The 20,773-nt window shown below is 32.1% G+C and overlaps 1 protein-coding gene across 3 annotated transcripts in view; it reads right to left on the bottom strand.

The window, feature by feature from the left end:
• The window catches only part of LOC143051790 (uncharacterized), a 49,993-nt gene extending 29,220 nt beyond the window's left edge, over nt 1–20,773 (bottom strand). For 2 of the 3 annotated variants that reach the window (XM_076224726.1, XM_076224727.1), the window contains exon 1: nt 20,289–20,772. In XM_076224726.1, the coding sequence (XP_076080841.1) occupies nt 20,289–20,370 (82 nt within the window). In that variant the 5' untranslated portion in view covers nt 20,371–20,772. Of the gene's footprint in view, nt 1–20,288 lie in introns of all 3 variants that reach the window. The other variant, XM_076224728.1, reaches the window with a different exon arrangement.

Here is a 20,773-nt window from a genome sequence, read left to right as displayed (position 1 = left end):
CTCCAACAAGGAGCCTTGACGGTATTGGTTTGTAACAGTAAACCATCATACTAGGTCAAAGTAAGGTCTCCAACAAGGAGCCTTGACGGTATTGGTTTGTAACAGTAAACCATCATACTAGGTCAAAGTAAGGTCTTCAACAAGGCTCACAACAAGGAGCCTTGACGGTATTGGTTTTGCTCGTTGCTGTAGACTGTACTCTTCAGTTGTGTGAAAAAGATAGTCATTCAAACATGAGTCAGTTTGTACTTATAAATTACAGTGTCTAGATTTTTTTACCAGGTGTTATAAATTTCAAAAAGTAGAGATGTCCTATAAATTAGATCTATTGTTACATGTATCGCGCGTCTGGCGTACTAAATTATAATCCTGGTACCTTTAATAACTTCTTACAATCTGAAAGTTTAAATGTAAAACATCCTAAACCGTTTGACACGCACATACATATACATTACTGTGTAGATCAATGTTTTGCATTGTAGCAGGTGTTATGATTTTCAGAGAGCTGAAAGGCTTTATTTAAGTGTGTACATGCATTTCCAACATAGACAAAGATCTCAAACTTTAATTTGAGGCCAGCCTATACCGTTGGCATATACACGTACATTTTATGAGATATGTGGGTCAAAGGATAAGTAGTTTAATATTATAAATCATATTGTTACATGTATAAGACTTACTGAAATGTAGGCCTTGTTATAAGGATTTAAAACCTCTCATACGCATTCATCCGGATATTGATTTACCCCGACAGAACCCGTGATCTTTTCTAAAATTTATACGTTAATCTTGTGGCATAACAAAATTTTGGGACCCATTTAGATTAGTTACGTGTAAAAATTTTAAGCAAAGAATCATATTATAAATCATGTTTCCATCAGATGGTTTATGAATATGATTTTCATTCAAAAATAGTTGGTGAAAATCTCTCCTTTATTAGAGTAGCCCGACAATGGTATGTATAATCAATTACAACGTAGTCTGAACTATCTTACAGAAACCAATCTTCGCGTCCAGTTCGTCTAAACTCTCTGAATAACCATACAGTCTAGTAACAATATTTATAATGCTCCCTAATTTACTTTCCTCCCTTTTCCAATTTACTACAGGACATCCACTATATAATTTTAATGTATCTATTCTTATTTAATTCTAAAAAGCAGCTATTTTTTCTGTTATAAAAGTTTATGTGGTTACTTGATAAGCGCAAGCTATTTTCTCACAAGGAAATCTTGCTCTCCTACTATGATAAATCGCCATGTCCCTTTTAAGAATGACAGGCTTCACTTTTAAACATTTATAAGGTCAAATGCCAATGAGATACGTCACACACGTGGTGGCGTAAACTGATGGCATATTAATTGCATATATATTACAAAATTTATTACACGCTTAAGTTTACTTTAATGATTTAAACATTTTAACAGTAAATATTGTCATTCTACGACTTCTAGAGGACACTTATGAAACAACTAGCTACTGTTAAATATCTCCTTATAGATAGGTGAGGCGCGACTTAAATAGATATAAAAATATTGATTGAATTTTACATTTAATTGAACTACTCGATGACTGAATTTAAAGGTGCGTTTAAACCACAAAGTTATTTGAAAAATTCAGGAAAGAAAATAAAGTCTTCAATGGAATCATTTTAAAAGACTTTTATCTATCGGAGTGACACGTATTATTACTTTTTAGTTCATAGTTGTGGCTTACCTAGATGCTTAAGTGACCGAGTTTAAATTTTACAAGTTGAATAGGCTCTATATGTTCGATTTAAATTTCATTCAAATTTATGTCCAAATATGTAACTTTATACAATAATAAATATTTGTAAATTGAACTTGACTTAGCGACTCATTGGGACAGATAAAAATTGATTGTATCAGTATTAGTGGCCTTTTCATTTACTGAGAACCTGTCGCAACAAACGTTTCCGGGTGTAGCTGACCTTTTAATGGACAGAAAAATACAGTAAACTCTATCAATTTTAAAAGGAAATTCGAGTTATTTGTTCTTCTTCTTTTTGTTAATTGTTGGCATTCATTGAAAAGGGAAAGAATGATATAATGAAAATTAAGCCAGAAAATGGCTTCACAAGATTTAATACGGGAAAGAATGATTAAAAAAAAAGCGAGAATATGGCTTCAAAAGATTCAATATGCACGTCTAAGTTGCCAGTAGGATCGGATTGCTCAGACAGCCGAGTATTTCTCCAGTAGTTCTAAATTTCAAAGAGTAATCCATACTCCAGGGTGAATGGATATGAGGACAAAACACAAAATAAAGAAAATACATACAACAGACTACAAAATACTATACACAAATACACAAAAACTTACACTTTAAAAAAAAGACTCGAAAACAAACTGATAACGCCATGCAAAAAAACGAAAAACAACTGAAAGACAAACACCAGCATGTAAAATAAAACTATGAAACAACATACCGAGGAAACACGAACCCCACCAAAAACCAGAGGTGATCCTAGGTGCTCCGAAAGCAACTTGATTCAAACGGTCGTATGTTAATTGTATATTATTCATTTTCTTCCTAATATATACCTACCTGTTCATTTGACTAGTAAGTATTATATAAGTTAAACATGCGACGGCTTTGTGATTTATTTCTTTATTAAATTACTGTGTTAAACCACGCGATCTATAATCAATGAACCTAAAAATTAACTAAAATATTTGGTTATTTGAAAATAAAAATGTCACCGCATTCTGCATGATCAAACGTTAGAAATACATTTATGGATACTTATTTTAAATGAATCTTTGCATTTCCTGTCGGATTTAATTTAGATATGAAGTGTCTTTATTCATGCATTCATCTTAAACATTTTCAAACCGCAGAAATTTGAACAATCTGAGAACGAATCTCTTGCATTTGTGTAAAATATCAATATAAATGTCTAATTTACATTTTAATTGCAAATCTGTCTCCCACTATCATTAATATTTTTATGTCAACACAATGTTTTATTCCGAAGTTTTAACATTTCAAAAATAAAAAACGCGGTGGGAATGAGCAACTCAAATAATCCGGAATAAGACCATATTAGGTTATTTATTTAGGTTAAATACCGACTGTTGTTTACGTCTAAAGTTCATATCTTTTATCAATAGTAAAGGATTTAAAACAAAGAATACCAAAGTCAATTTAAAAATTGTAATCTAAGCTCTTCAAATATATGTGTTGAAACTTTGCTTTATAATTTGACTTTAGATATAAATATCGTGTGAAATATGAATGTATGAGACTAATTTGACAACTCTACAAATAATCACAACATGCGTTCTTGTTCTTGAATAACTTTGAACTCATAAAGTATAATGTAGTTTTTAGTCTTGTTACTTGTCTTGACCATACAGATGCATGAACCTTTGAAAGAACAGTAATATACCTATAGTCCCACTTAATCTGATTTAAAATACAGCGCATGTGCTCAGCTTCGCGTACATGCAATTACGTGTAAGCGGGCCAGTATTTTAATTCATATCTCCATCTATATAAACTGGACATAGATTTGTCCATATTTGTTTTTTTCTGACAAGTAAATAAACAATGACAGGCAGATGGATATTGGTATACAAACATTTATACGCTGACAAATTAATAGGTATAATTAAGACAACATGGGCCGGAGGTGTATTTAATGACAAATATGTCTATTAAGGCGCTAATATAATCATTTGCTACATTTACTGGTCAATTGTTTACTGAATAAATCACAAATAAAATAACTGTATGACAATACACACGCGCAGGGGATAATTACCCCGGTACACACAAATATCTAAAAACGGTGGCAGAAGAAACCAAGGATGCAATCAAAAACCAAAATTTGAAATAATAAAACAGACACCACCATGTCCAAAAAGAAAAAAGAACGACTGAAAGATTAACAATAGTACATAAAAGCCGAACAAAAAAACCCAGTAATGTTGGCAGAAAAGAAACACTACGTATACTGAAAGACAAAACAATACACAGTAATCTAAAGATTGAATATCACGAACCCAAAGACAATTGTGGTAGATTAGCGACTATTTAGCGACTTTATTTCAAATTCAAGTATCTTGCAATTTCTGTAAAACGCTTGGTTTCCACTAAGTAAACGTGACTTTTTCTAAACTATCGATTTCTTACATCAAAAGCACGGGTGATGTACATGTTGGGTGGGAGCGAAACAATACGAAAATAACTATGTCTTAAGTTTTTCTTTCTTAACATTGCACGAATTCCCTTGACCTTCGTTAACATCTATAGAAAAAATGCTAGGATTTCAAAAAATTAGTTATTCATAGATAATTATATATTCACCGATAGGCACATTAATACATTAATATAGATAGTAAAATAAGTAACAACTCATTAACGCCCATTTATGACATTTTTACACGACCGCATTACAGACTGATCATAACTAAAAATGTCCTCCAATTATGGAAATTTGGGATGTTTTGTCATAAGACAATAACATCATAAAAATGTGAACACAATCATCATATTGAATAAATATTTGCGTGGTACAAATCGTTCGCATAACTTCGTAGCAATATAACAAACGCTGACTGTGAGATGAAGAACAGCAATATAACAGATACAAAACTAAGGTGTGATGTGATTGCAAATGAGACAACTAGGTACCATAGTCTAATTAAAATAAATTTAAACAAGTATATGTCACTGTACGACCTACAGTAATTAGCAAACCTCTATCAGTCTTTAGTCAGGTATAAAGGGTCCAGACATGACATTGTCTGCATTACTATATTTTTTAATGAGTTTCAATTTTAAAATCACAAAAACATCATGTACTTAAATAATTTGTCAACAAATTGATATCTCGAGGCCAACATTCAGGAATTGATGCTTTAAATGTACATTATAACCCCAAAATATTTCATTCATCACAACATAATCCATTGCATGTTCCTATGTAATACATGCTTTGTCACACAACGAATTTATTAGATATAAATCCGGCTTATTATTTCATTCATTTATCATTCTGCAATCCCTTATTTGTCTCCCCTTGTAGCGGTAGTTGACGCATCACAATAGTCTTAAGTTGTGTTAAAATCAAGATGGATTGTGCAGTAAAAATGTAGAATTGATTAAATATCAAAAAAGTCATGAATGATAAACACGCGGTATAGCTGAGAGTTGATTTTCCTTGTAAGGTCATGGAAACGTAATTAATTTGAAGTAAAAAATCACAGATTGTTAAATCGATGGATATTTGTAGATTATTAAAACTTCAACAGGTTAACAAATGATGGATGGTCTTTGCTCTCAAAAAATGTCAGACTAGCCATGAGATTACTTGTATTTATTTGTTAACTTTTGCGTAATTTGGTTTAAGATTATCTGAGTGAAAACGTTCCATACTTCATCTTAGTATTTTCTATGTAAAAAAAACCTGCATGCATAGTCCGTGCATTACTTTTGTATTGTCTTATTACTATCCCGTTTTTAGTTAATTACCATATAATTTATGTATGATTACCTTTTAACCTTTTTGTCTGATTACATATTACTCTTGTCTAATTACCACCTAATTTTTGTCTGAATATAAATTTTGAAGCAAATACGAGATTAAGATTGCATGGAAAACAGTGGTAGCTAGATTTCGATAGTGTTACTAAGACTAGATCTAATACCACCACAGCGTTTTGCAGAATTCTTAAAAATATTTCATAAAATACTACCAACATGTCATTCATAGATAATCAGATATAAATACAAGACTACGAACAATCATATTGAAATTCTTTGTATTTATATGTAGCCACTAAACGCTCGAAATGTCCATAAAACGACATAAATGCAATATCAAATATGATAGAGCTGCGTTGGTCAAAAGCGATGCTATTTATGTGGTCTTGTATCTCAAGATGTGATAACTACACCCCAATTAAAAATAGTTAGCAAGTAATTATTCATAATTAGTGTGAAAAAGTAACAAACACAAATGATATCACATCCAGTGTGAATTTTGATATCATGTTAAGAGGAAGTAACAAAAAGGTCATAATAAGCGGAAGATAATAAGTTAAAATTCAAAACTTATTTATTGACAAGAAATGACAACAGTATGGTCAAAACATAAAAAACGACAAAATGTCAAACAAATCTACAAAACAATACACGGATAGCTCAAGACTATACAATGTAACTCATAAGGTGTTTAGCTACTACGTTTTGATAAAATGTGTATAAAAATAAAATAATGAATTTTTAAAGCGCTGATCAGAAGGATATTTATTATCATATAGATTTTATCAGTTGTTTGGTATTTTTCTGGACAGGAGCTTCCATCAGTCGAGTTAACGCTCAGTTCTTTCTAAAGGAAGACGAACCACAATGGCATTCCAACACAGTCATCCGGAGCCTTTCTATCTCATCAAATCTGTACATGTTGTATCTCATTCTAAATAATTCTATAGTGAACCATTACGACCTTCTCTGACAGACAAATAACAGGTTATAGTCGAATCTGCATAGTTAATTACCTATTTTGGTAATTTTATTCAAATTTACAAAACATTTTCCCACGTTAAAGTGAAATTTAAAAAAGTTATTGTGCCGATCCCAGACGGATGAATGGCGAACCAGTGATCTTACACTCAATGAAAAGGTAGTTTACAAGGATCAAGGAGAGGTTCACATGCGACGGGTATTTAAACGGTTTTTTTTAATGGTACTTTTAGCAAGATTATGCTATTGTTCAGTTCATTGTTATGACGATGTTTGGTTAAAGATCTTCATCTCCCCTCCAACAGTGCAACTCCCAATGTGTATCTTTATGATATGATTTCTGAAATGTTAGGGCATCTGTAAGTGTACAAATTTATCAAGGATATCTGGCTAATGTTAAGGTACGAAACTCATTTCGTTGGATCAAAAACATCAGTTTTGCACGAATCAAAGATAGTCGAAAACCCAAATCAATTACCGTATTGTATGATAGTTAAAGAATATTGAAAACAAAAAAATCACAAAGTCTAGACACAATCATTTAACACAGTAAACATTAAAATGTTGCTTGGTAACCTTTCGTACATCGACCTTAATTTACATTCATAGAATACACGCTGACTCTTTCTCATGTCAAATTATAAAGTACAGTTACAGCCAGCCATATAATAAGATGTCAATGTAGACACTTTAATGCTTATACTTAAGACGTTTTGTTACTGTTATAAATCTTAGGTTTTATTAACATTTTGTTATTTACGTATATGGGTATAAAAAGTCGGTTTGCTCTGTTCTCCATTTTTGTCCAATTCCACGGTTAGATATTATAATGTACTGCAAATGTTTTTGACATGATTGCACTGCAGTTTTTATGTCATTGGAATTTGTAGTTATTTATGGATGGTGAAAAACGCCTTGCGCAAACTAAGGAAAATCGCAAATGTAATGGCAAATATATATATATCAAATGGTACACGAGTACTTATGAAGAGGAAGAGTATACGAAATTATTGGTCATAGGCATTTCCTGTATGAAATTACTCCACATTGGTTAAACACTTTTAACACCTCTTGTAAAACAATCATAAAAGAAGATGCAAGATTCAGATTTAACTAAAAAGACTGCGGAGACTGTTTAGATATTGTTTCAATGAAACGTATTTCTGTTTAAAGATAGACTTGTTCACAGCAGTTTCTATAAAGCAACTGCACTGATTCATGAATTAAGAGATCACACCTGAGGATCACACATACATTGAGTGACTAACTCCATTTTGGTTAACAAAGAAATGACAAAAAAGATTGAAATGATAATTGAAACTGCCATTTTACAGATTCCAACAAAAGAAACGAACACGCATTTGAAAGAGGAAAGGTCAAAGGGTCATATGAACTTTAAACCAATTCAACTTCTCAATTAAAATTTCTAAATCGAAACGATTGTGTAAATTCAGATCAAAGAAACTGTGTATTGCATCAGCGGACATTTTGAGTGTGTGTTTGCTTCATTAAACATCTTTATCGTGATTAAACATCGTGGTTTGGGCGAAAATGGCGTAATTCATGAAAACGTCGATAAGTGGTTGTACGAAGATCCACGTGTAGATTATAAAGACACCTTTGTGTATCCCGGATAATTTAGTCCCTCCCCGTGATAGACTCCCAATCGCGAATGTAGCCATCGTAGAGCATAGAATTATAACTACTATCGTAGAGCATCGAATAATAACTATACTGATCTATTTAGTATGTCCTTTGTGTTGAGATTGATCGTAGTTTCTGAAGTTCAGATTTAAAGATTTGATGACCATTGGTGGCCTCGGATTTTTGTTCTTTTGTTACAAAAAAAATAATCATTTGAACATAGAAGAACGATATAAAAATTAAAAAAATGTTGCCAATGAGACAACTCTTAAACAGACCAAATGACATATGCTAGCTCTCAATCGGTATAATATATTAACCCATAATTATTAAAACATGAATACTCCTACATGTATGCTAATTATGAAGACAATGACAATTATTTTATTGTACAGAAAAGATAGTAAAATTATGTGAAAAGAACATACACCCATGAACTTGACCTGCCCAATTAACCTTATTTGCATAAGATTATTAGAAAAGGTATTGAAACAAAATTATACTAATGCTTTCAGATACCAGTCATACGAAAGTTTCTGTCTGAAAAGAGCTTTAAAGAGACCAACTTTTATATTATAATTGCCACTGAAAAATGCAAACAACATGCGACACAAGTATACATCTGATTCAGAAATATCATTAACATGTATTATTGCAATAGCTATCAAGACTTGTCGAAGTACTTCTTGCCATTTATTTTTCAGGTGCGAAAATTCAAATGAATGACCATTTTTCCATTCGCACTTATTGTCTAAAAGCCCTTACCAAGTACGAATCAAGGATTGTTGATTCACAAACCGTGTCGTCATTGCAGATCAACAGTACTTTCATTATTTCTGGATTCGATATTGATAGGGACTTGACAACATCAAGTACATATTGATAGTTTATTGATTGAGGGCCGATACGGTCACGTACTAAAACTGTTTGACTGCTTCACTTTATTACATCCTTTCTATTGTTCAAACTGGATAGTAGAAAAGAAACACAAGTCACAGACTCTATCAGTTGTCCTTTTATTGGATTGACAGGTATGGCCCGTACCACGGCCAAAGATGAGCAAATTAAAACGGGTACTGAAGACCGAGCTAGTCAGAAAACAAAAAGAGAAATGAAATTTAGCACAAAAAGGGTTCAAAAGATTTGCGATAATGAAGTAAGACAAAAAAGCACTTTTGTTTCTTTACTTCCTGTCGGTTATTAACATTATTTGGTCATTAGGAAACATATTGGTGATCCTGGTTTTAGATTCATCAGACAATGTTTTCTATGTTGATTTGTCGGGGTCACGTGGTTTGTTTAATTTTGCAGATTTGTGCAAATATTTATATCAGAAATTTTCTGTATTGACAGTACAAAACAAACTTATAAGTAATATATAATGTGTATTGTATTTGCTAAGCAGATTACATCGTGTGTTTAAATAAATAATTTAAACTGCAGGAGTTAGACTGAAAATCAATATTTAAAGCCTGTTAGAAAGACATGGGTGATACATGTAAATTCTTTGATCAATTTCAATTTTGTTATGAATATTTCTTTAAGCGGGATTCGATGGTCGAGTCAGTGGTCGAAGTAGTTCAAAGACAGTCTCAATATCGCAATATCGTGCTCATTGTACATGCGCACTTCCTCCTGAATTGTTTTACATCTCAAAGTGCACTTAACTTCCGCCCATATATATATATGTTGGTATTTTTGTTTGAAGTGTGGTTCCCACAAAAGATTCAGACAGCATTATCTATTTCACTTTCTCTTAATCAACTGTTTTATGTCGTGTGTGAAATCTTCAGCACATAGAAACATGACAATTTGCACCCCTACACATCTTTATTAAATTTAATTGGACATGTCCTCCCAAACAACAGTGAGGTTTATTGGCAAAACAAACATAATATAAAAGAAAACAAATACTAAACACATTATCTTTATTTGATATATTGGATAGATTTCAGGTTCCATGACTACACGTACATTTTTACACAAATAAGTAGTTTACATATTCAGGTTCTCATATATGGAACAGTTTCCCAAATGAAATAAAAATGAGTATTATACACTTGTATCTTTTAAAACAAAATGTTACAAATTTTTCATCAATTGTGCAAATTAATATGCTTTTTCATTATTATTTAAATACAATTGTATATTGTGTATAATATAACTTTATAATACTCTATGTACTTATAAATATGTTATTATTATTTTGAGGACTCTCAGGAAGATTAGTTTTAACCAATGGGATCATCCTCTTGAAATAAAGATTATTTATTTATTTATTTATTTTATTTATGCATGATAACCACCCCTTGGTGCGTGGTATTATTCATAATGTTAGTTTTATACTTGAGACAGTAAAAAAGTGGCGAAAACGTTACAAATTTGGGTAAATCCTACTTTTCTTTCAGTTCATGCATGATCAAAATAAAGAAAAAAAACTTACTTACACAGTAGGTTTTTAAGACTTTTTTAAGTCCCATAGTTATAAAAGACCCTGCTTACATGCATGTGTACGTATAAAAAAAACAAAAGCGTCCCTCGCCAAATGTATATAACATTAGGAGGTATTGCACGATTGCAAATGAGACATCTTTAGAACACGATAAATGAAGCGGGTTAATGCAAATATGGGTTGCCATACGAACTTCGATATAAGAAAAACCCATACCGCATAGTCCGCTATAAAATACCCCAACATTAAACAAGTCAAACGAAGAAATCAGAGGAAGAAATTAAATACATGTATGGCAGACGGTATCCTAGTTAACAAGTACACGTACTAGCTGTGCTGTTTAGTATTACACATTTGTACCAGTTAACCGTGTCTGCGGTTCCTGTCTTCTTCAACAATAAATGTTGTCAATATTGTAAGCGACAGTCCCTTAATTTTTAATTTTCATTGACGTTAACAGTACAAGGTTTTTTTTATCTGCGGTTCCGGTTCAATTATGCAAGTTATAATAAGCGACAATACTTTATTTGCAATGACAACCTCACTTTAATAGTGCACATTCCATTTATATATTAATTATCTTTCAAAAAATAATCCGCATTAAGAACTAAGACTTGTCGTCATTTCATGTCAAGAATAACCTTTACATAACCAGAAATAAGACTGCACTTCCTCCAGGTATTTAAATCATTTTAGTCGCTTGTATTTTAAATAATGAATCAATTTGTTTTACAAAGATCATGTCAACATGCATTTAATTAAATGATATGCAATAAACATGCATAACTCGTATCGATTTATCAGTTAGTTATGCATGTGACTAAAAAGTTACTGAGTCAATCATGTTCATGTTCGTGTTTCCTCGGGCTGAAATCGATCACAGCGCATTCCTAATATGTTGCAACATGCAAGGGAGATTATCTACTCATTATTTTATACAAAATTAGTATTAGGTATTGTAAGCAGATTTTCTTTTTATAAATTTAAATTATCAAAAGAAAATGTGTCTTGACTTATCTAGTACGCATGAACTGGATAAGAAAATCATAAACTCTATGTATGTGTATTGACTCTTCAACATCAATAACTTGTCAAACGAATGAAGTTATTAATATACAAATATATCAATTTATTATATGATACTATTTAAATGTAGATTAAATCAAATACACGATTTTCGATACCTATCCCTCTGATGATTGTATCTGACTTCGCCCGCTAGCTACGAAATACATTACAATATTATGATTGACATTTATCTATCCGATTAAACTGAACACTTTATTAATAGAAAACAAATCCATTACGGGGACAATTTAAGGCTAAGTTCCACACGAATCAATTGTCATGACCTCATAAATATGTAGGTGAATAATTGAATATACATCTTCACCTTTCATGACCTCCTAAAAATTACAGTTGAAAACTAGCCCATACCATGCATTTGTAGTTGAACTCTTAAAATGTTATATTTGCCTTTACCTGTTTATTTCTTTATTTTTCTAAATATTTGATTAAATTATGTGTATTGGGTTCCTGTCACTGCAATCAAAAGAAAAACATGCTTTATGTCTGTATCTTGTTTGTTATATAAAAAAAACCAAACCTTTTTAGTTTGCATTTAACCTATGATTGAAAGATACCGATTGGTAAATTTCGTGCGTCCGAAACGCTAATTATGCTACGTTGTGTCGTTTAGGAATCTTAAGCATTACAGTTCATTTTATTTTATCCTTCTGATTAAATTCGTGCTTCCGATGTGTACTCTCACTTTGTTACGAAATGCTGTTTCGGAATTTAAAGCATTACAGATTATTTTATTTCATTCACTGATAAATTTCGTGCTTCCGAAACGCTAACTTTGCTACGTTATGCCGTATTGAAATCTAATGCATTACAGGTAATTTTATTTCACCCATTTGTTAATATATTCATTGTTCAGGTCTCCGATTACCAATACCTTTACCATTCCGAAGCACCTGATATCCCCTCCCCCGGTTTATGGGGTTGGGGTGGGGTCATCATCACTATTTAGTTTTCTAAGTTGTGCTCTGTGTCTTCTTGTTGACTGGTGTTTGCCATGACGTTGTCAGTTTGTTTTCGGCTTATGAGTTTGAATGTCACTTTGGTATAGTTTGTCTCTCTTTCACAACCCTTTTAAAATATTGCCCACTATGCATTACTAGTATGATTTTAAAATAGTGAATTACACTTGTATGTGGTTTGTCACGTAACTAAGATTGATGAACTATAAATTACTTTGGCTAATAATTTTAATTTTGCAATTCATTCATCTTTATGTAATTGTTAAGGAAAAAATATCTAAAATTGATTTAATTTTACTCTTTGTCCGAAGACATTAAATGGTGAATGGGGTCACCTAATTCCAAATATTCATTCGTAGTATATTGCAATATCTGCATTCAATTTGACTCCATAGATAGCAAAAAATAAGTTATCACTATGTCATAATTTGTTATAAATTATTAATTATACGTAAATAACTAATATTTAGTCGTAAATGAAAAGATGTATACCATATGCCGACCCCATTGATACATTACTTAACTTAGCCGACCCCATTAATATATTACTTAACTTAGCATGACCAAACTAGTCCAATTCATTACAAAGACGATTAAAATTCACTATCAAAACCTATTAAAATGAGGAATGAATGAACCTGCCCTGAGAAACTTTTAAATTTTAGTAAATATTTAAAACAAGATATTACAAGTACACATTTATCGTATGCTCTGGTTTAAAACTAATTTAATTCAAACGATATAGCAGATAGTTGCATAATGAATAAAAAAGCAAAAACATGAATTAATTTGCATACATAAATATGAAAATTCAAAGAAACATTTATGTTTTTATTCATGAATTCATACCTATACCACATCTTACAAGAAATGAAAATTATTCGTTTTTACTTTACCATAAGAGTGACAGAGGAATACAAATATGACCTAATGTTCAACATATTATATCACAAAGTTCTAATACATTCCACAAAAGGCAGAAAAAAAACTTTTTGTGAGAGATTAGAGGCCTGTCCGTCATGTCCGCCAGTTTCCCCCTCCCCCGAACAGAGTTTTGACTTTTATACAATATTTCCCGTTAAACAACCAGGCGAATAAGTCAAACAATCAATCCTTTTTTTAACTTAGTGTATCATGTCTTTTCAATTTTTAATTAGTAATTCGATTAATATACAAGAACAAGGATGTGTATTATCTTGCTAGAAAAATCATTGATTATAAAATTGAGAATGGAAATTGGGAATGTGTCAAAGCGACAACAATCCGACCATAGAACAAACAACAGCAAAAGGTCACCAACAGGTCTTCAATGCAGCGAGAAATTCCCGCATCCGGAGGCGTCCTTCAGCTGTATAGTTTAGTTTCCAAGTAGATTGGACCTTCTAATGGCAACGAGCTGCCTACAAGCAGCAGTTTATTTTTGCATCCGTTTTTCTTACAGTAAATCAAATTCATACATATGAAATATTATATACTTTTTGATGCAGCAGAGCCGTGCATGTGAAACAACTGTTTCAGTACACATTATAGCCACTGCACGCCTAGTGAGACAAACAAACTAAATGCGCACTTTAGAGATGACAAAATAGTATCGTGACAGACAAATGAATGATTTACAATATAAACAATGTATACTTGTACATGTATGTCTTTGTTAATATGTAAATTTGAATGTTTATGATATTGTTAACGCTTTTTTTCATTACATAATCTTAACCAAACCTTGTCATTTTCCTAACGCCTAAAATGTTTATAGTGGTTACATAATGTCTTGTAAAATAAAATGAACAGAACACTTTGTAAATTTGGTGCATTCAATGCCATTTTTCTGGATTTGCCTCCACCTAGGTTAGCTCGAATCTATATATGTTGTAAAAATACTTGCGTATGGATGTTTATGACCAAAAGGGACCCAACTCTAGAATAGTTGAATAGTTAACTGTGCTCGAGGGGTAGTCAGAGGCTTGTATACTAAATAGTTTCGATAATTATTCAAGAAGGGCATCATCTCTTGAATCAATGAGTGAAAATTAGAGATTTTTATAACTTTCTGAGTTGAGTAAGGGCTTGCGCCTTCTATCTGCCGACCTGAATCCGCCACTGATATCTTTTTCTTCAAGGCTGCGAAATACTTAACAAGATTTATGTATCAAAGACCACAGTTGAAGATGTGTAAAATTTTTGTAAACGACACATAATCCCATGTAATAAGGACACGTTAGCCATAAAAGAGATGTCCAAAACAATGTTAAACAGGTGCAACAAGGTAAAAGTATTATAAAAGTGTGATTGTCGTCTGCAGGGAGCGGAAGTTGATATCCCCGCCTGCTGCATACCGGAAGTAAGAACAGAATGCTTAAGATTTGTGGTATTTGAGGTTTACCTAACAGGATTGTACGAGTTTTAATTAGTTTATAGTCCAAAGTTAAACAATGACTGCTTTTTAACTCAAACAAATTAATTGTCCACGTTTATTAATAGCTTTCTCCCTTTAAGACGTACAATGTACGTGTTATACGAGTAAAACATCTAACACAGTTAAAAAAAAATTGAGGTATTTCCATGAGTGATTTATGCTTAGCTAAGCAGAACACAGATCCATTTATCTTCTTCCGCGACATTTAAATGTTGGACCATTGTCTAATTTAAAAAGAAACTTTTGTTGCAATTTTTATCTTAAGCTTAATCTTAAACAGACTCGTTTGTCAATAAAAAACATATCGACAGGTTAAAACATCTTATTTGTTAAAGCCATTGTTGTGTCAACTTGACCTAATAATATATTTTCATTTCAGTCTGCTATTAATTGCGTTGTATATGCGTCTCTGTAATGACTCACAGACCAGCGACGTGTGTCTTGCTGTCCAGCTGAACTGTAATTATGTCCTATGGTACTTGCAACCCCGTGTAAAGCTGTTCTGTGAAGCTGTCAATACTTTTGTTCTAGACTTATTATTAGCGAAGGACCCCTTACTGATCTGTCTGTCGGTTGAGTCAGATCCGAAACTAAATGTTAATTCTATTTCTAGACGTTGTTGTTTTAAGATAGTCCAAGAATTCCACCAAACAGAAAAGAAAAAATATTAAATTCCTGACAAGATACATTTTGTTTCCAATATTCACGAATCTTATAAATTAACTTGCATGTTGGCTTTCTGAACTACTTCAGAAGGCATCATTAGAGAATTAATTGTAAAACGTTAAAAATATTGACAAGAGAAAGTATTTGTTTTTATTTATTTTTAAATGTCTTAAAACCTTCAGACATGAATATTAAAAAAAAAGAAAAATTAAGCCATCCATCTTCTCAAGGTAAAATATGTAATTTTTGTAATATATTTCAGGGAACGAACAAAATAGAACATGCACAGACAGTGTAACTGTTGATGTTTTATTCGCTGTATTGGCAGGATCGGTTTGGTTCAGGTTCATTAAAAACGTATTAAATTACTTTTATACATTGTGACTTGGATGGCGAAGTGTCTCATTGTCACTCATACCACATCTACTTATATCTATATAGATTTAGAGTTGTTTCGGTGGCTGGGTGGTCTAAATTGTTTACTCAACAGCGATCGACACATAATCAACACTTACAATTTAGAATTTCAGAGGCAATCGGCAAAAATTGCTCAAATCCTGTCAGTTTTGCGTAAGTTTAAAACTTCAATAATCCCGTTATTTAAGCATGCAGACCAAAACAGATATTCCATATCCAGACTAATTTAATATACATTATATACACTTTTCACTTAAGGACATATTTATAACCTTGTTTTAAAATTGTAATTGTATGTAAATCATACTATATGTTAAATTTTTACGGTCTAGAAGTCAACTTCAAAATAAATTTGAAAAGTTTATTAAGTGCAGAATTCTCGGCCAGGGAAGACCTTTTGAAACAAATACTCTAGATATTAAAACAACATGTGTCTAGATACATATGTAAGTGCTATTTGGGTGGAATATCTTTAAATTTTGACATTTAAAATTAGATGAATCAGATAAAAGAAATGTTCACAAAAAACGAAACAACTATTTTGTAACGAGGAGCATATCAAAGATATGCTGAAAGTGCCATCCATGGCATCATTATACCGTCCGTTATTCTATTCTTATTTCTGACGCATATGCGACATGCTTTATACAAATGATGATGTTCCATTCTTTTTTCCCCGTTACAGTTGGTGCATATTCCTACATCTCAGTGACTACATTGGGCGAAAAAGTTTGAATAACCAATAGTACACCTCCGTGAATCAATATTGGATATTGTTGGTGTTAAATGCCACTTTCACTCTACCATGGCGGTCAGTTTTAACTTTTTATGGATACAGGAGGCTGAAGTACCCTGATAGAACCAATTTATATATAGGAAGATGAGGTTCAAGTGCCAATGGGACAACTCTTCAATGCATGAAAACTCCATGGCAATTCTCGATAATTGAAATCGGAGTCGAATTCCCTTGCTAACAGTTTATGCATGAAACAAAACTTGTAGCTCCATAAATGGGAAGGGAACCGCCTCTTAAATCTGCACATGACTTTTGTCTTCGCAAATTATATTTTATGTTACATAGAGAAGTAACAAAATGATGGACATTAAACTTTGTGTTCAAATATAATTTTTTTTAGGAATAAAACTGAAATAATGGACATAAAATATTTATGTGCATGTTTAGTCTGGTATGCTAATAAAATTATGAATATATAACTAATCGATGCCGCCAATACACTGATCATGGACAGTTGATGTGTATTGACAACAAAAGAATAATGGCTTTTGACGAGAGGGACTATTACGTAAGAGCTAGGAATAGATATAAAATAAATGTTAACGAGGGTTATGCAATGATTTCAAAAATGTCAGAATTAATGTTTGGTGCTAATACACCACAAAAAATATTCTTACATAGATCTTTACAGTTTTCTCTTTAAATAACAAAATTATGTCTCCTTATTTGAACCCCAAATATCTGTAATTATCTTTGACAATTGACAAATGTAAAAATAAATAAGAGTAATTATTGTCACGTTTTATTATATTGCTATATTTAGTTTTATTCTTTTCTCGTGATTATTACACATTGCGTGTCCACTTTATCACAAAACTCTAAACAAATTTACTTTTATTCATAAGTCAAAATATTTTAAGTCTCAAAACTTTTTTTTTTCAATTAAGTTTTATTGTTGTTGTTAACACGCTGATTTAGAATATTGTACGATTTGCATTGCAATACGGGGTGACCTTGTGGGTAATCAAAGTGTCCCCTCATGGCCAAATTTCGAAAAAAAAAAGAAGAAAGGAAATAGCAAATGGACCTGTATGGATTCATATGGAACACTTCCGTTAGTATTTCTCAGCTAGTGGCCCCACACTATGGGTTCCAGGCCCTTTACCGTGTTTCAGTGATCCAGACTCCATACTTATGAAAAATGATAGTGTGCATATGCCATGCAATTCCCAATAAAACACATACCCGCCATACTTCCGAGTTTTTTTACTTTTTTAGTAATAATACATAATGTAGTGTTTGAGATTATAAATTCAAATTCTAATGTTTATTGTCATATAAACTTCAATCAGTAAGTTTGTCACAAATAGAAGTACAGTTACACAGGTGGAAAATCACAACAGTTAGCTGGTATCCGATTTTCCTATTTTCTCAATATCAATATCGTAATTCGTTTCGCTTGTTTATTAAGGTACTTAATGTACAAAAAATGTATATGCAATAAAACGCTCGAGTGACCATGCTTGTCATTTGCGAAGGCACCAGTACTAGTGAAAACCATTATCGATATATACAAATCTGCTAAAAGCTTTCTTAATAAATTTTTATTCAATAACGGATCGAATTGATACTTTGTAAAGGTGAAATGACAGATTAAATCAACGTTTAATTTCTCTTGTTATGTAACGTGACCGCTTTCTTCAGGTAACTAGCTACAAGTACTTGGCCTAGTTATTACTTCACGAAAAGTTTATAATTCCCCAAAATCGAGGAAGATCACGTAACTTTTAATATTTGAGGGCTGTTTCTGACGAAAATGAAGAATGCACTTTACAACTAAATCAATAAAAACAATACTTTAACTGATATCAGCTGACTTATATGAGTCCCATTTGAACCATAATCCAAACACCAAAAAATAACCGACTACTTTTAAAATCGTGTATTATTTTAGTTCACTGGGCAAATCAACCTGCAATTTCTTCCCTTTATCCTGAATATATGATAGGTGTCTTTTCTTTCCCTTATATTTTATTTATTTCATCTTTTTTTTTCGGCGGATAAGGTCTTTTGTAATCAGTTTTGGAAGGACACAATGATGTACAATATGCAAATGTTTTGTCAAAGGCTTTGTTCGTTCTTATACGTTTAGAAAAAAATTCTGCTGGACGTAGAGAAAAAACTTTCTGCTGGACGTAGAGAAAAAAATCAATCAATAAATCAGCCAAACATTTTAGTTCATAAAGGTCAACTGAAATGCTGCTTTAACTGAATGTGCAGTTGTCTAGCAATCGATATATTGGTGTTAGACATGCAAAGTTGACGTCATTAAAAGTTTACAGACTAAATGAAAAATCATTTTGTGCATTAAAACTCAATTCTTGACAGGAACCCATAAATAACTGACTTTGAAGTGAACTGCATGTCTGCAGATGAAAGTAAAAAGCCATAACGAGTTTAGACAAATGAAATTTTAACGATATAATAAATTAAAATTGAGTTTCAATTATATTTATACGACGAATTCCAATGTCAGCTTCGTCAATATATATACGTCTACTGGTAAGGATCAAATGAGAAATGTTTATTACTTCTATATTAGGAAATTATACATCTAAATGATGATCTTTATAATGCTTATAACATTTTAGAAACATAGTACGTCTAGGTGGAAATAATCGGTTAGACTGTTCGTCTATACCGCGGTTGATCAACGTCCAGTGGCAAACATTTCATGCATAATTAGTACGAGGAGGAGACACTGTACGATGTTGGACATGAGACAATCGAATGGGCCACAGTAAAAACGATAGGCTGTAAATAATTCAATATGCTTGGAGTTAAGCCATATTATAGACTATAGTTAAGATTTTTGCTGTAACTTATGTGAACATGTAATGTATCCTTGTGTCGGGTTCAGTGTTAAATGGTTCACTTGTCATTGAACTATGTCTTTCGTTAACGTCATGAACATTGAATGCTGATTACCGGTCTATGATAAGCTCTGTTAAATCTATTCACTCTTTCTCTAGACTTCGGATGGTTAAAAGCTAGACACCTCGTATAGACACCCGTTTTAAGCTTAAGAATGTATATCGACCCCTAGATGTCTTCTGCTACTATGTATTGGTGTGGGGCTGTTGTCTCATTCGCATGCACGTCCCATTTTTATTTTTGTACAAATGTATGCCTCATATCTTCTTTTTACACATATAGATGTGAGGATGTGGTTATCACTTTTCTCTTAGCACCGTGTATATATAACATGTACTCACACGCTCATGCATAGAAACTGACCAGTGCTTGAATATTTAAATTAAACAAATTCCTATGTTTTAAATAGAAATCTATTTAACTGGGAATACAATATATATTGAATAAATGTCAAAACTCAATAAAACTGAATTATCATTAACTTACCTTTAACAGAACCCGTGAAAACCATTATTAATATCAATATCACAGCGGTCCAAAATATTGATTGAATCTTTGATGTAAACATGATGTCTGTTTCAAAAACACGTGGAATCCAAATTTAAATGTTGAAATTCTCAGGTATTTGTTAAATTCTTTTAAATAAATTTCCCTTTCTACAGGAAGATTTTTTTATTTCCTCGTTGTACCAGAAGTATATTATATTCCAGGTGTTATGTATTAATCCTCGTTGATTACGACTCACAAAGTGTAATAGACTTAATTAATATCTCCTCTACACATGTGACAATTCTAATAAAATGAAATATACATCTTTGACGTTCTGATATCTTTTAGACTCTTTCGAAATTGTGTGTAGCCGGGGCGTTGGTCAGGTTGGCACTAATCCCTGAACTACAACCTATGAACACCTTCTGTAATGATCAAAGAATTGGAGCCATTAAACCACGGTTTAACAATTACTAAATGAA

Source organism: Mytilus galloprovincialis, chromosome 11, assembly GCF_965363235.1.
Source record: "Mytilus galloprovincialis chromosome 11, xbMytGall1.hap1.1, whole genome shotgun sequence".
NCBI lineage: Eukaryota > Metazoa > Mollusca > Bivalvia > Mytilida > Mytilidae > Mytilus > Mytilus galloprovincialis.
Note: the sequence above shows the minus strand (reverse complement) of the source record. Positions and strands in the feature narration are given on the sequence as shown.